At 37.1% G+C, this 16903-nt stretch overlaps 1 protein-coding gene across 1 annotated transcript in view; it reads left to right on the forward strand.

Annotated features, from left to right (window-relative positions):
- EPHA6 (EPH receptor A6) overlaps positions 1-16903 on the forward strand; it is a 959528-nt gene that overhangs the window by 715654 nt on the left and 226971 nt on the right. Inside the window, exon 11 of the mRNA XM_052649809.1 lies at positions 6829-7014. Coding sequence (XP_052505769.1) covers positions 6829-7014 — 186 coding nt within the window. The remainder of the gene's footprint in view (positions 1-6828; positions 7015-16903) is intronic.

Below are 16903 nucleotides of genomic sequence, written 5' to 3' on the forward strand. Positions count from 1 at the left end.
AATCTTTTTTAATATCAAGGTCTTTTCCAGTGAGTCAGCTCTTCCCATGAGGTGGCCAAATTATTGGAGCTTCAGCTTCAGTCCTTCCAATGAATATTCAGGATTGATTTCCTTTAGGATTGAGTGGTTTGATCTCCTGGCTGTCCAAGGGACTCTCAAGGTTCTTCTCCAGCACCACAATTTGAAAGCATCAATTCTTCAACACTCAGCTTTCTTTGAGGTCCAACTCTCACATCTGTACATGACTACTGGAAAAACCATAGTTTTGATTGTGATGGTCAAAGTGATGCCTCTGCTTTTTTAATAAGCTGTCTAGCTTTACTTCCAAGGAGTAAACATCTTTTAATTTCATGGCTGCGGTCACTATCTGTGGTGATTTTGGAGCCCAAAGAAATAAAATATGTCACTACTTCTACTTTTTCCCCATCTATTTGCCATAAAGTGATGGGACTGGATGCCATGATCTTAATTTTCTGTATATTGAGTTTTAAGCCAGCTTTTTTTTATTTTATTTTTACTTTATTTTACTTTACAATACTGTATTGGTTTTGCCATACATTGACATGAATCCGTCACAGGTGTATACGAGCTCCCATTTTACTCTCCTTTTTTACCCTCAGCAAGAGGTTCTTTAGTTCCTTTTCATTTTCTGCCATTAGAGTGGTATCATCTGTATATCTGAGGTTGTTGGTATCTCTCCCAGCAATCTTGATTTGTTTGTGAGTCGCCCAGCCTGGCATTTTGCATGATGTACTCTACATATATGCTAAATAAGTAAAGTGACAACATATAGCCTTGATATACTCCTTTCCCAATTTTGAACCAGTTCATTTTTCCATGTCTGGTTCTAACTGTTGCTTCTTAGCCTGCGTACAGGTTTTGCAGGAGGCAGGTAAGGTGATCTGGTATTCTCATCTCTTTAAGACTTTTCCACAGTTTGTTGTGATCCACACAGTCAAAGTTTTTAGTGTAGCCAGTGAAGCAGCAATATTTGGTTGGTGCAAAAGTAATTTCAGTTTCAAACCCTGAATTTGAAATCATCTTAACTAGGCCCAGACACATCTTTATTAACCAAAATAGGAACCATGAAAAGCATGCATTTTCTGCCTCCTGCTGGTTGTGGAAGCACAACCAGTGCTTCAAAAGTTGAACGAATTGGACTACGAAGTCTTGCCTCAACCACTGTATTCACTTGACCTCTCACCAACTGAATACCACTTCTTTAAGCATTTGACAACTTTTTTCAGGGGAAATGCTTCCACAACCAGCAGGAGGCAGAAAATGCTTTCCAAGAGTTCACTGAATCCTGAAGCATGGATTCTTATGCTACAAGAACAAACGAACTTATTTCTCATTGTCAAAATTGTGTTGATTGCAATGGTTCCTATTTTGATTAATAAAGATGTGTCTGGGCCTAGTTAAGATAATTTCACATTCAGAGTCTGAAACTGAAATTACTTAGTCACCTTCCAATGACTGGCCACTATGCTCCTCATCTTCAAGGCTCCTATCTCCTTTGCAAAACTTCTTGAACCACCACTGCACTGTACATTCGTTAGCAGTTCCTGGGCCAAATGCATTGCTGACGTTGCCAGTTGTCTCTGCTTCTTTTATGACCCATTTTGGACTCAAAAAAAAAAAAAAGAAAGAAATCACTCAAATTTGCTTTTTGTCTAACATCATTTCCATAGTCTAAAATACATATAAAATAAATAACACGTAATAAGTCATTAGCAAAAAACATAAAGCAAGAAATATGCATTAAAATGATGTATAGCATAGCTATATTTATTTAAGAATGTATTCCAATATCAAATGACAAATTTCAACATTGCAAAACCGCAATTACTACCAACCTAATAGAGCTGAAGAATTGATGCTTTTGAACTGTGGTGTTGGAAAAGACTCTTGAGAGTCCCTTGGACAGCAAGGAGATCCAACAAGTCCATCTGAAGGGTAATCAGTCCTGAATATTCATTGGAAGGACTGATGCTAAAGCTGAAACTCCAATACTTTGGTCACCTGATGTAAAGAACTGACTCATATAAAAAGACCCTGATGCTGGGAAAGATTGAAGCTGGGAGGAGAAGGGGACAACAGAGGATGAGATGGTTGGATGGCATCACCGACTCAATGGACATGAGTTTGAGTAAACTCCAGGAATTGGTGATGGACAAAGAGGACTGGCATGCTGCAGTCCATGGGGTCGCAGAGTTGGACACGACTGAGTGACTGAACTGAACTAAATAGATATTTTTTCAAAAGTTCATTTGGGTTTTTTCATAATACATAGTGAAAGACCTGTGGAAACTTTTTGGCCAACCGAATAATTGGTAGAGAAGTAGCAATCACTCATTTTAGCCATGAGAGTAGGAGATGTTTAGTATTTTGGGCAATATGACCTTGTGTTTTTTTCTGTGCTTAGGCAAAATGATGCATTAACCTTGCTCAGTCTCATTATATTGTGTCTCAGAGTAACCTTGATGAAGTTGGAAGGATGTCTGATAGGAGAATAACAGCCCAGCTCTGAGAATGAGGCTGGCTTCTTATTGCAGAGCTGCTATTTTTTTTTTTTCTTTCCTATTTGGAGTGACCTGATATGGGTGGGGAAGATCCCCTGCAGGAGGAAATAACAACTCAGTCCAGTATTCTTGCCTGAAAAATCCCATGAACAGAGGAACCTGATGGGCTACAGTCCATGAGGTCACAAAGCATAGGATGCAACTGAGCATGCATGCATGATATTTGGGAAATTAAATCAGATGAGTTAATCAGAAAAAATTTTCTGAGGAGGGGAGAGCTTGGCATTTACTGCTTATATGTAGCCATCACATAGAGAAGAACTGAGGAGAATGGAGACAAGGGGAAAAGGGGGACAAATTGTGGAAGGCATTCCTATCAGAGGGAAATAGCAAGTGTGAAGAAACATCTCATTATACCTGAGAGGTAATGTTTGAAAAAAATACATCAGAAGTGTGACTCTTTGTTCCAGTGATTCTCAAGGAGTTGGAGGTAAGGGAGTTCCAGAATCTCAAAACAGGGGGAGTAAAATCTCAGAAAGTCTCCAGGGGATGGTGATATGACAGTTCTCCAAGACAGATTGTCCCTTGTTGACTCTATCCTCCTCCACAGTTTTAGTTAGACCATCTAGGCTTTATGTGGAAAATTCAATTGATAATTGATCATTTAGTTTGGCCCTATATATCATACAATAAAATTGCTTGTCCAGAAAGGTTTTACCACCATCCAGGGAAATAGATGAGATTGTTAGCAAATGCATGGGCTGTCAGTGGCAGATCAATTATCCTAGATATATTTTTCTTTACTCTCTTGAAACTAGATAGACTGTAGTGATTTTTACAATACTTCTAATATACAGAGTGTTTAAGTGAGGTCTCTACTTCCATTTTATAGTGAAGAATTCCTAATAATATGGTTTTATCATTCCATCTACCTGTGCATATCCAGTTGATGTGTTTAAACACTATTTAATAGTGAGTTTGAAGACATCATTATTAACAAATGCAAATTTAGCATACTAACACAAAATATATTTACCATGATAAATATGCCCAACAGCAGAGAATGTTAATTATAACCATTCACTCTGAAGCCAGATTTCCTGGGTTCAAATTATAGCTCTACCACTTTGTAGTTATGTTGCCATGAACAAGTTACTTAGCTCATATGCCTCAGTTTCTTCTATAATGTGAAGATAATAATGGTACCCACCTCAAAGGTTTGTTGTCAAAATTAAAATATATTTTAAGTTTTTAGACTGCCTCACTCATGATAAGCGTTTCATAAGTGCTAGCTCTGTGGTAATGATGATGACATTGTATTGGTAAAAGAAAAAAGTATTTAACAACATATTTCTATACTTTATGTGTTAATTATGAACTAACCAGTATATATAAAAGTTCACAGATCTTATTAAGGAATGAATCATTTTCCCTGTGATAATATATAGGGCCTCTACTCTTGCTTTAAGAGAAATCATAGAATGGATTAGTTTGGGGCAATATCTTAAAATATGCTTTTAATTTACAATATTTTTTCCTCTTTGACTTATTTGTCTGATTCATCCAGGCCTACCACAAATAATGGTTTTATTACATTCTATAATTGAATGTTTTGGGCTTTGCCTAAAGAATGCATTAGGAGTCTCAGCTCTTTCATTGAGGCAGCCATATTTAGTGTCACTGAAATAAGTGTGATAACAGCTTAATCACACGAAGCTTGACGTGAAGAAAATACCTGCATTGTGTTAATAAGATATTTGAATTTCAGACAACAGAAGACCAAAGAAAATTGCCACTCTGCCTGTCTTGATAAAATACCAACAGAGCTTGCTATTCATTTCAGTATATGCAAAAGTTTATTTGAATTACTGTGAAATGTTAACAGAAAATCACTTGCAGTCTGGGCTCATGGCAGGTGAGAGGTATTAAAATATTGTTGAATGTTTATATATACTAACAAGTTTATTAATCAAAATAAAAGGAAGAAGAAAACCATATTTGTTTGTCCTTCGTATTCATTAAAACAAACCAGAGTGATCTGAGGAGAAATTTCAAGTATTTTAGTAGACCTGGATATATCAGACATTAATTTAAACACATACCTTTACTCTCAAAGTTCACAGCCTCAATAGAAAAGTGTAGAAAATTTCTATCAATAACCAATTTTTTATGTCCAAGAGAAAATCTTTTAAAAATTAAAAACATTATTACAAACAAAACTGGGAATTATGGCTTCTTTTTCCTGTGAACATGCACACACGCGCTCAGTCATGTCCAGCTCTTTGCGACCGTCAGGCGCCTCTGTCCATGGAATTTCCCTAAGAATAATGGAATTTCCAGCTAAGAATACTGCAGTGGGTTGCCATTTCCTTCTTCAGGGGACCTTCCAAATTGAGGGACTGAAGCCATGTGTCTTGTGTCTTTGGCATTGACAGGTGGATTCTTTACCACTGGCACCACCTGGGAAGCCCCAGTGAACATAAAGAATATGTAACTTCCAACGTGTTGAGAGCATCATTAAGTAAAACAAACAAACAAAACTATTCTTGTTTTAATGTCAAATTATGTAAGATTTACCCGATATCACTTGCACTGAATTTAGGGACCACATTCTAGTCAGTTTTTTGTTTGCTTATTAATTTATTTTTCATATATATAAAAAATTCTTGCTAGACTGCTTTCGACTTCTAATGAACATGTTTGCACATAATTTAGGAAGCAAAGTTTTGGCTTTTCCTTTTCAGTTTTTCACTTAGAAAAAATCTTAGCATCTATACCTAAAGATAGTTAATATTCATGAATAGTCAATGTTCAGTCGACTGTAATGAATTGGTCCAAAGAAAATATGGATAACTGAAATCTATGGTGCTGTAAAAATTAAATTTTTTCCTCTACACTTAAACTTACATAGCATCAAGCTCCTGTCCAGAACTGCTAGCTAATAAACCAACTGAAGATATTTTAATTTTCATTTTTAACCTTTCCTTTCATTTTCTTTCACCTTTAAAATATATATAACTTAAATCACATTAATAATACTTTACAGTTTATAAGCACTTTTACATATATTGCTAGTTTTGATCTTTTCAGTTTCCTTATGGAGAAGGGACATTTATAGAATTACAGGTTTTATTATATTTACTTTATAGATAGATAAACTGTTGATCAAACATCATACTCTTTGTTAATACAGGGAATTGATCATAGGAAAATGGTCTGGAATGTCAAGCTTTATTGAATTTATTGCATTGCATGAGAAAGCCTCTGACCTCCCTTCCCACAATAACTCCTGTAGTCAGCCTTGTCTCCTGCCGCCCTGTATCCATATCACTGTTTACTGTTTCTGATCTTTGAATCTTTGTCTTCATTTCCCTCTCTCCATATACCCCTGTCTGAAATTTGGCTGCTTTTCTTGAATATACAAATCCTACCAGTCAGTCAAGGTCCAGCAAAAGTTCCATCTCCTTGAACAAGTCTTCCAGCTCCTATTGTTCTTACTGAAATAATACAGCATTTGCGGGCATTGGTTCTTAGGTTCCCAAGTGTTTCATTATTCAGTGTTTCATCTAAATTCTCCTAACAGATTATAAGCTGCAAAGAACAGACATCAACTGTTATATATCTCTGAAACCCACAGCGCTCTAGCACTAGATACATTTGTAGTGAATTCATGGTAAATATTTGTCTGTTTTTTTAATCTGTCCATTGGAGCCATTGCTGAACTATAGATGATCTTACTGCACTTATATTCAAATCATGCGATGTACAATTTAGCCTCTATAGTCACTCATTATAGTTGAGTTCAGTGTGATCTTTTCAATATGTATGTATGCCAGTTGACCCTAGCATTGATTTCTAATAGCAGTAAAGCCCAGACATATGGCTTGTGGAATCAAATCAACTACATATGCCTGAAGGATTCTCTGAATAGAGCAAGCATTTGGCCCATATATCAGTATTGAGAACAGGAACAGGAAATGTTATGCAGTGATTGCTTTTCTAGAGAATTACATTAGCATCACGCATTCTGCTAGTCATAATTTCTCAGCAGATCAGGGCTATCTATCAATGGTACTTCCTGTGGTACAGCATATGAAAATGCATTCCATTATTCATTATAAATGGTGCTGATCAGGCATATGTCATTACAAATTAAATTTTTAAAGAAGAGATCTCTATGTAAAAATGGCACACTTGAGAGTCACTATTTTAAAAAAACATGAACATGGTACTTTGTGGCAATTTGGTTTTTCTGGAATATAAGTATTCTGTTGAAAGAAAGAACTACTTTTGTTCATATTTTCAGGTGAATTTGGAGAAGTCTGTAGTGGGCGTTTGAAAACACCAGGGAAAAGAGAGATCCCAGTTGCCATCAAAACTTTGAAAGGTGGCCACATGGATCGGCAAAGAAGAGATTTCTTAAGAGAAGCAAGTATCATGGGTCAGTTTGACCATCCAAACATCATTCGCTTAGAAGGTGTTGTCACAAAAAGTAAGTACTGATTTTCTTTTATACATCTATCTCAATTATTTTTTAAAAAATGTTTAATAGCAATATCACAGCTATTACAAGGATAACTCAGTTCAGATGTCATGTTCAGATATCACCCCTCAGAGTCTTGGTATTAGGCTATGACAATATCAGAGTTTGCATTGGTTGCCAAACAGCTTTGAAATGCTTTTTATTACCTGTGAAGCATTTGCTAATTTAGCTTGAAGTAATATATCAAGGTAAAGGGTTATATATGTTTTTCTAATTTCTATAAGCAATTCACTTCTTCTAAAACTGTGTAAATTTAAATATAGGAGAAGCATTTAAAATACTTGGGGTCATTAAGTTAGTTCTATTTGGAAATAGATGTCATATACAAATATAGAATGTATTATCTAAAGTAAAGCTTTTAAATAAAAAGTTCTTTATGCAACCCATCTTTATAAATGCCATTAGAACTATATTATTTTAATTTATACAAAATCAAGAAGTGAATTACAGTTTCTGAAATAAAAATCCTGTTTTTACAGAAATAAGATCAAAAACCATTCCTTTGGGAAAAAAAATTTTCTTAAAAATCCCAAATTAATCATATACTCCAAGAAACAGATTGCAATATATTCACTTTTATTTGAATAATGACAAGATGTCAAGCTTAATATTTCTCCTTCTTTTATTCACTAATGAGTTATATAAAACTCAGTACAGAATGGCATAAAAAACTCATAAAAATTATTGAAATCTTTGAGAGGCATTTTTCTTTCATAAAACTGAATTTTTTTAAACTATGTAAATGAAATTGAAATTTCATGTTATATTTGGAGAAAGAAAGGTGTAAAAGCTTACTAAAAACATGTAATTGTGCCTGGAACTCAAAAGTCCTTTTCACAGGCCTTGGCTAACATGCTACCCAAGGAGAGCAGATTGCTGATAGCCATGGTAGCTTGGAGGTAGCTTGAAGAATGCTTTTGATTTCAACTGTTGCCATGGTCTAAATTCTTAGTGGCCTTACTAGAACCTCCCAGTATTCATGCCCTTGTGTTGTTCTCTTCCACATTGATTCTGGGCTTGTTCGTGTGACGAGCCTCGGCCTGTGGCACATTAACAAGTGTGATGTGATGCAAGTGGAAGCATCTTACATGTCTGTCCAGTGGAGCTTGTCCTTTGGAAACACTCTGACACATGACTCAGTCTCAAGGGCTAAGCAAAGCCAGTCCATATGGAGGGGCCACATGCAGCAGACTGCAAGGACGAGCACTGAGGCATTTTAGTCACAAGAGCTCCCAGCAGGTAGTCCTGAGTGGCAGGTTTGTGAAGAACCATCTCAGACATTGCAGTCCCTACTACAACCACCAGATGGCTGCAGCTGCAACTGATATTTTGTGGAGCAAAGGAATCACCTAGTTTAATCCAGTCAACCTATAAAATCATGAGAGTTAATAAAATGGCTGTTTTAATTTTCTCATTTTGGATAGTTTATTACACAGCAATGTATAACCAAACCAAACACCAGTTAGAATTCCACTCCTGCCACTGAAGATTTGTACAGTGTATGGATGTGAGAGTTGGAAGCTGAGCGCCAAAGAATTGATGCTTTCGAACTGTGGTGTTGGAGAAGACTCTTGAGAGTCCCTTGGACTGCAAGGAGATCCAACCAGTCCATTCTGAAGGAGATCAGCCCTGGGATTTCTTTGGAAGGACTGATGCTAAAGCTGAAACTCCAGTACTTTGGCCAGCTCATGTGAAGAGTTGACTCATTGGAAAAGACTCTGGTGCTGGGAGGGATTGGGGGCAGGAGGAGAAGGGGACGACTGAGGATGAGATGGCTGGATGGCCTCACTGACTTGATGGACGTGAATCTGAGTGAACTCCAGGAGTTGGTGATGGACAGGGAGGCCTGGAGTGCTGTAATTCACGGGGTCGCAAAGAGTCGGACACGACTGAGCGACTGAACTGAACTGAACTGAATATAATATTATATATAATTTGGCCTTATGAAGTAGGAATCTTTTATTCTAAATCAACTGAATAGGTTTAATACGATAATCTAAGGCACTTGTCTGCTAGTTTGAAATAATCAGTTTATTTCACCAAAACATCCAAACAATTAGCCCAGTGATTGCTTTACACCTCTAACAATCTTGTATAAAGTTAAGACCAGTGACCTTTACATAGCCTAATTTGTATGATTCCTAAGTGAAAGTCCTTATTTCATATCAAGAAAAAGACAAGCAAATATATATATATATATATATATATATATAAAGAAAGATAAAGAAAAGAAAGACTAATTGAGAAAGGATAGATTCAGTAGGCTTTTGAGTGGCAATAATCATTATAATTTTCGCTTGTAAGCATGAGACTCTGTGTGGGTCTGTGGCAGTGTGGTGATACTGAGGTGGATGGTGGAGATGCAGAAAGGAATAATTGCCACAGAGATAAGTGGGCATGTTTATACTGTTATCCTCTTGACTCAAATGCTATGGGATTTTTAGGAGAAAGACAATAAATAAATGAATGCCTCATTCCCATAAATACATGGTAATTGCTCCAAGATTGCCCTTAAGCAGCTAAGAGATAGCTAGCAATTAATGTTCCCTAAAGACTACCAATTGCATAAAAGATAATACTGACAAAGTTAAAGATGCAGCGTAGGTTTATATGGCCATGTTAGTAGTGTCCTGGGGTTCTGAGAAATAATGCACAGACTCTCAGTTGAAAGTAATGCAAAATTACAGATCAAAATCTTCATCAGATCCTTTTATAAATTCTTAATATGCATAATTTTATCTTATATTAAGTTTTATCACTGAGGGATGCATATTATAAAGTTCTTGGGAACACTTTTGCTGTTTCATACTTGTACATGTAACTACTTTTATACTTCAAAGTTAAATGATTAAAAGCTGTATTACATAAAGAAGTGTGCCTGATAAGAGCTGAACCTATTTGTTTGATACACATTATAATTTTTTAACCTGCTAAGATGCAACTAATATAAAAAAGAGTTTAATCCAGTTAAATCATATGCTTAGCACATACTTTTGCTCCAAGGAGCAAATGGAAGCCATCAGTTAGAGCACAGACTTACTGCTATTAGTACCATGGATAGTACCAATTTATAACAATTTATAACAGGTGATGTATACACCAGTGTCATTACCTATATATCCATTACCTATCCACCCTTCTATAAAAAGATAAGAATAGTGATTAAATAATCAGTCTTCAAAAGACTGGCCCTTCCATTTGAATTCATGGTGATATGGAAAACCAAAAGGAGAGAGAATGAAGCACCTACCCCCCAGCTTAGGTAATAGCTAAATGTAAATGTACAAACTGTATCTCAATTAAATCATAAATCCATTGAGGAATAATAGAAGTCAATCAGCACATCAAACAGATTCCCAAACATAAATTTATTTCATCATGGGATGTTGCTACAGACTCTGGAACAGCATAGACGCTATAATAGAAAGTACTGGGCCTCCACAAACCATCTTTAAACATTCCAGAAAACTGTGGTGGTGGTTTAGTCACCAAGTCATGTCTAACTCTTGCAACCCCATGGACTGTAGCCAGCCAGGCTCCTCTGTCCATGGGATTCTCTAGACAAGGATACTGGAGTGGTTTGCAGTTTCCTTCTCCAGGGGATCTTCCCGACCCTGGGATCGAACCTGAGTCTCGTTCACTGCGGGCAGATTCTTTACTGACTGAGTAGGCTCCTTCCAAGTAATTTTGATGGGTCCACATGGATGTTAAATCAAAGGGTAGATTCAAGGTAGTCAAGCAGTAAATACACAAAAACTGCTTCTCTGCTCCCAAAATTGCATTTTACTTGTCAAGTAATACATTCTCCAAGATTTTGACTATGACTGTTGCCCAGTATGATAGCTGCCTCTCCACCTTGTTGTATATTCTGCTACTAGACACTGGGTCTTGTACAAGTCACTCAATACCTTTCAGTTCAGTCCAGTTCAGTCGCTCAGTCATGTCCGACTCTTTGCGACCCCATGAATCGCAGCACGCCAGGCCTCCCTGTCCATCACCAACTCCCAGAGTTCACTCAGACTCACGTCCATCGAGTCAGTGATGCCATCCAGCCATCTCATCCTCTGTCGTCCTCTTCTCCTCCTGCCCCCAATTCCTCCAAGCATCAGAATCTTTTCCAATGAGTCAACTCTTCACATGAGGTGGCCAAAGTACTGGAGTTTCAGCTTTAGCATCAGTCCTTCCAAAGAAATCCCAGGGCTGATCTCCTTCAGAATGGACTGGTTGGATCTCCTTGCAGTCCAAGGGACTCTCAAGAGTCTTCTCCAACACCACAGTTCAAAAGCATCAATTCTTCAGTGCTCAGCCTTCTTCACAGTCCAACTCTCACATCCATACATGACCAATACCTTTAGGCCTCAGTATTTTCCTCTACACAAAAGATTCAAAAGTTCAGATTGGATTACAAAACAAGAAATGTCATATCTAACCCTAAAATTTGTGTGTTTCATTCCTTTTCCAGAAGAAGAGTCATGAGATGTTAGTGAGGAAAGCTTGTGACAGTAATAAGTTACCACCCCACCTCCAACTTTATTATAACATCAGGCTGGTATTGCTGATCAGGAAGAAACAAAAAGTGCCTATAATAAAGTGTTTATCTTAGAATCTGTAAGGTAGAAAAGTATAGGTGAGATTTTTGCTATAAGCAAAATCAAGGCTTGAATATATGGAATATATGTTGGAAGGGAGTAAAATATTCTTGGAAACTGATTCTAATGAAAAAAATTAGGCATTTTTGTGAAATTCAACTACTCAGCTAGCTCAGCAAGGTTAAGAGATTTGTTTTCCTTTGTTTTGTTTTCAAAGAAACATTTACTGAGCACCACCAAGTTGTCAGACACGATTGCTGATTAAAACCTAAAGACAGAGAAAAAAGGTCTCGGTACTCTTGAGAAGCTCCAGTCCACTGGGAGCAATGAACAAGTAGGCCACTATTTCCCAGTTCTGTGTGGCATGTGCTATTTTGGATACAATTATTCATTAACTTATTCATTATTTTATTCAGAGAATATTGCTTGGGTGCCAACTCTTCTAGTCACTGATGATAGAGTAGTGCAAAAAAAGCTTTAACCAGCTGGAGGAAACAAAAAGGAATCTAAACATGTCAACATAATTTTTATTGGAGTATAGTTGCTTTGCAATGCTGTGGTAGTTTCTGCTGTACAATGAAGTGAATCTGCTGTAGATATGCGTATGCGCCCTCCCTTTGGGACCTCCCTCCCACCCGTTGATGTCATCACAGAGCACAGAGCGGAGTTTCCTGTGCTTCATAGCAGGTTCCCACTACCTAACTATTCTTCAGACAGTAGTGTATATGTCCCTTCATTTCCCAATTTGTTCCACACTCCCCTTCCCCCACAGGACCGTGCTCCACATCTGCATCTCTATTTCTGCCTTGGAAATAGGTTCTTCTGTACCATTTTTCTAGATTCCACATTTATGAGTTAATATACGATATTTGTTTTTCTCTTTCTGACTTCACTGTGTAGTACAGACTCTGGTTTCAACCACATCACTACAAATAACCCAGTTTTGTTACTATAAATAAAGAGGAAAAAACCTGAGTGAAGCAAGCTATGCCAGGGTTTGGTCTTCTAGGAGAGTATTCTAGGCAGAGGAAACAGTAAGTTCTAAACCCTTGTGGTAAGAAAGAATGTGGCATATTGGGGGAGCATCGAAAACAGCTGGAGCAAAGTAATAACAGTACACACTATATATTGAAAGAAAAAAGTAGAGGCAGGTAAAACAGTAAGGAGGCTAGCATAGTGATCCAAGTGAAAAATGAACTTGGATTACTAAAATAAGCTCGGAAACAATGAACTCCAATTTGGAAATGATAGGTTGGAAATGTCTTGGCTGTTTGAAGACCTCCAGGAAGTCTCTGAAGCCTTGGTGGGATTCTGGCAGGCAGGTGCAAATAATGCACAGTAAGGGCACAAAACGGCAACCCACTCTAGTACTCTTGCCTGGAAAATCCCACGGACAGAGAAGCCTGTTAGGCTACAGTCCATGGGGCCGCGAAGAGCTGGACAGGACTGAGCGACTAACACACACACCCGAGGGCACAAAAGAACCTGGAAAATAGGACAGAAGCCACAGCCTCAAAGAACACTATTGACAACAGAGAAAAAAATAGTTGATAGCGTGAAAGTGGGAAGAGATACAACCCAAGAAAAAAAGAAAGATGAGAGACCACAAAAAGAATCAAATGAGATTGTCTGTATTTTCTCTCCTCTCCTAACATTCTTAATATTGACTATTTACTGAAAATAGTGATGGATTATTATTGAACAGTTTCTGGAGTCTCAGTGGAATCTCAGGAGATTTACTGCAAAGTATTTGACATTTGGAATTATAATGTATACATATTGCAAAACAGAAAATGAGCCAAGTGTTGACTATAACAGTAACAAGCTGACATAGTCTGGTGGCCCTGTGCATCACACTGTTCAAGCTGCACTGGGGCTAATTGGGATCACCAGCTTCCTTTCTTTCTGCCAGAGTGTATGTCCCTGTTTACGAGACAGGATAAACTTCTGTATTCAGAAGGAATTTATCCTTATTTCTTCAGTGTTTAAGTGTCTGAGTTTTCTCAAGGTCATTCACTCTAATCACTTCCCTAAATCTACAAACGTACTATCTCCTTTCTGTGGTTCTTTCCCTTTCCTAAACCACCCTGCTAATTATTAGGTAGAGCTTAGTAAGAAGTATCAGCTTAAAAATTCTAGTAACAGGTTGCTCAGCTTGAAGAAAACACTGTAAGAACTAGAAGAGAAAAGAGAATATAAATAAACTTCATGCTTACATAATGTTGCCTTTCAAAGCATCGAAATAACATTGAATAGGGCCACCTAGAAGGTAAAATCGTACTCATTTTCAAAAATGAAAGTTCTTTCCAAATAACTTACTATACAGTTTGTTCTGGTAAAGAGTTTGATGGCTCCTAATTTGAGAAGAACTATAGATAAACCCCAGAGAAGGCAATGGCACCCCATTCCAGTACTCTTGCCTGGAACATCCCATGGATGGAGGAGCCTGGTGGGCTGCAGTCCATGGGGTCGCTAAGAGTCAGACACGACTGAGTGACTTCACTTTCACTTTTCACTTTCATGCACTGGAGAAGGAAATGGCAACCCACCCCAGTGTTCTTGCCTGGAGAATCCCAGGGACGGGGACCCTGGTGGGCTGCCGTCTATGGGGTCGCATAGAGTCGGAATAGTATAGATAAACCCATGTCATAGGTATTAATTTGCATCCATAAATTCAGGAGAATGAGAACCAGCTTTCCAGTCTGCAAGGTAAAGTAACCACTCGTTACCTGGGGGCTTTTTCACTGAGTTCCGATGGTCTTATGTAAGAGTGAATAAAGACCAGTAGAAAACGTAATCACTGAAAATGATAGGCCCCTTGTATATGTGACTGCTAATTTAAAAACAATCATCTCTGAAATTAGTGAATGGAAATCTAGCAAAGTCCTTATTTAATCCTTTGATGAATATTTTTAATGCTTAGTTTGTGTCTGTGGGAATATAATAATGTAACTTTTCTTAACTTTACATCTTGATATAATTTCAGAATTACAGGAAAAGTTATTCAAATAATATAGTTCCCATATAACTTTTATTTAATTTCCCCTGATGTATTTTACATAATCATAGGACTGTTATCAAAGCCAAGAAACAAACATCTGTGCAGTACTTTTTACTTAACTGTAGACTTTGATTCATTTTACTAGCTTTTCCACTAGGGTCCTTTTTCTCGTCTAAAACTTCATCCAGGGTCCCAAATTGCATTAGTTATCACATCTTAGTCCAGTCTATGTTTAATCTGTGCAGTTCTTCAGTCTTCTCTTGTCTTTCATGACCTTGACACTTTGCAAGAGTACTAGTTAGTGATTTTATAAAATGTCCAATAGTTTGGGTATGGCCATTGCTTTTTCATGATTCAATTTGTGGCTATGCATTTTTGCAGGAATATACCAAAAGTTACATATCCTCTTTAATGCATGGTATCGGGAAGCTTACATGTTGTCCACATACTTTATTCCTGGGGATGTTAACATGGGCCACGTGGTTAAGGTGGTGTCATCTAGATTGCTCCACTGAAACGTTGCTTTCCCTTTTCGTAGTTAATGTATATTCAGGAGGAGATCTTTTCAACTATACAAATATCGTGTTTTTCCTCAAACTTTTTCCCATTAATTTTTTAATATAAATTTATTTATTTTAATTGGAGGCTAAGTACTTTACATATTGTATTGGTTTTGCCATACATTGACATGAATCCACCATGGGTGTACACGTGTTCCCCATCCTGAACCCCCCTCCCACCTCCCTCCCCATCCCATCCCTCTGGGTCATCCCAGTGCACCAGCCCCGAGCATCCTGTATCATGTATTGAACCTAGACTGGTGATTCGTTTCATATATGATATTATACATGTTTCAATGCCATTCTCCCAAATCATCCCACCCTCGCCCTCTCCCACAGAGTCCAAAAGACTGTTCTATACATCTGTGTCTCTTTTGCTGTCTCGCATACAGGGTTATCATTATCATCTTTCTAAATTCCATATATATGCATTAGTATACTGTTTTGGTGTTTTTCTTTCTGGCTTACTTCACTCTGTATAATAGGCTCCAGTTTCATCCACCTCATTAGAACTGATTCAAATGTATTATTTTTAATGGCTGAGTAATACTCCATTGTGTATATGTACCACAGCTTTCTTATCCATTCATCTGCTGATGGACATCTAGGTTGCCTCCATGTCCTGGCTATTGTAAACAGTGCTGTGATGAACACTGCGGTACACGTGTCTCTTTCAATTCTGGTTTCCTCGGTGTGTATGCCTAGCAGTGGGATTGCTGGGTCATTTTCTCATTCATAGTCAACCTTGCCTGCAACAATTACTACTGTTCTATTTTTAATGGTGATGTTTCTACTTTGTTTCCTTCTGTATTAATCAGAACATTTCTTTAAGGAAGCACTGAACTTTAAATGTTCTTTAAATGTTCTTTAGAGAATGTTCTTTAAATGGAATTATACAGGAAGCCTTTCAGAGCTGGCTTCTTTCTCTTAGAAGAAGGTACTTGAGATTCATGCCTTTATTGTTCCTGAGCAGTATTCTTTTGTGTGATGTATCATCGTTTGGTTCTGCATTCAGTGGTTGAAGGACATCTGGATTGTTTCCAGTTTGGATGATTATTTATAAAACTGCTGTAAACATTCATGTACAAGTCTCTTTGTAAGCACATATTTTTCTTTATCTTGAAGAAATACCTAGCCTAGGTGTGGGATGACCAAATCAAAAGATAAATATGTTTAATTTTTTAAGAAACTGCCAAACTATTTTCCAAACCTGATGTACCATTTTACATTCCGTAAGTAATGAGAGCTTCTGTTACTCTCATTAATGCTTGATACTTTTTTTTAATTAGCCATCTTAGTGAGTATATATTGGTGTCTTACTGTGACTTTAATTTGCATATCCCTATGACTATTGAATTTGATCAGCTTTCCATATGTTTTTTCACTATCTATATATCTTCTTTGGTGAAGTATGTTTTCAGATTTTTACCTATATTCTTTCATTGGGTTGTTTTTTCTTAATGTTGAGTTCCAAATGTTTTTTTTTTTGTTTTAATATATATTTTTGGATACAGTTCTTTGTCTAAAATGTGTGTTTAAAATGTGATTTGTAGATATTTTTCCAGTTTTTATCTTGTTTTTCCATTCAGTGAACATTGTCTTTAACAACGTAACTGTTGTTTTATTTTGATAAAGTCTAATTCATTATTCCTTTTCTTTTACGGATTGTGCTTTGTGGTGTGATGTCA

Source organism: Budorcas taxicolor, chromosome 1, assembly GCF_023091745.1.
Source record: "Budorcas taxicolor isolate Tak-1 chromosome 1, Takin1.1, whole genome shotgun sequence".
Lineage (NCBI taxonomy): Eukaryota > Metazoa > Chordata > Mammalia > Artiodactyla > Bovidae > Budorcas > Budorcas taxicolor.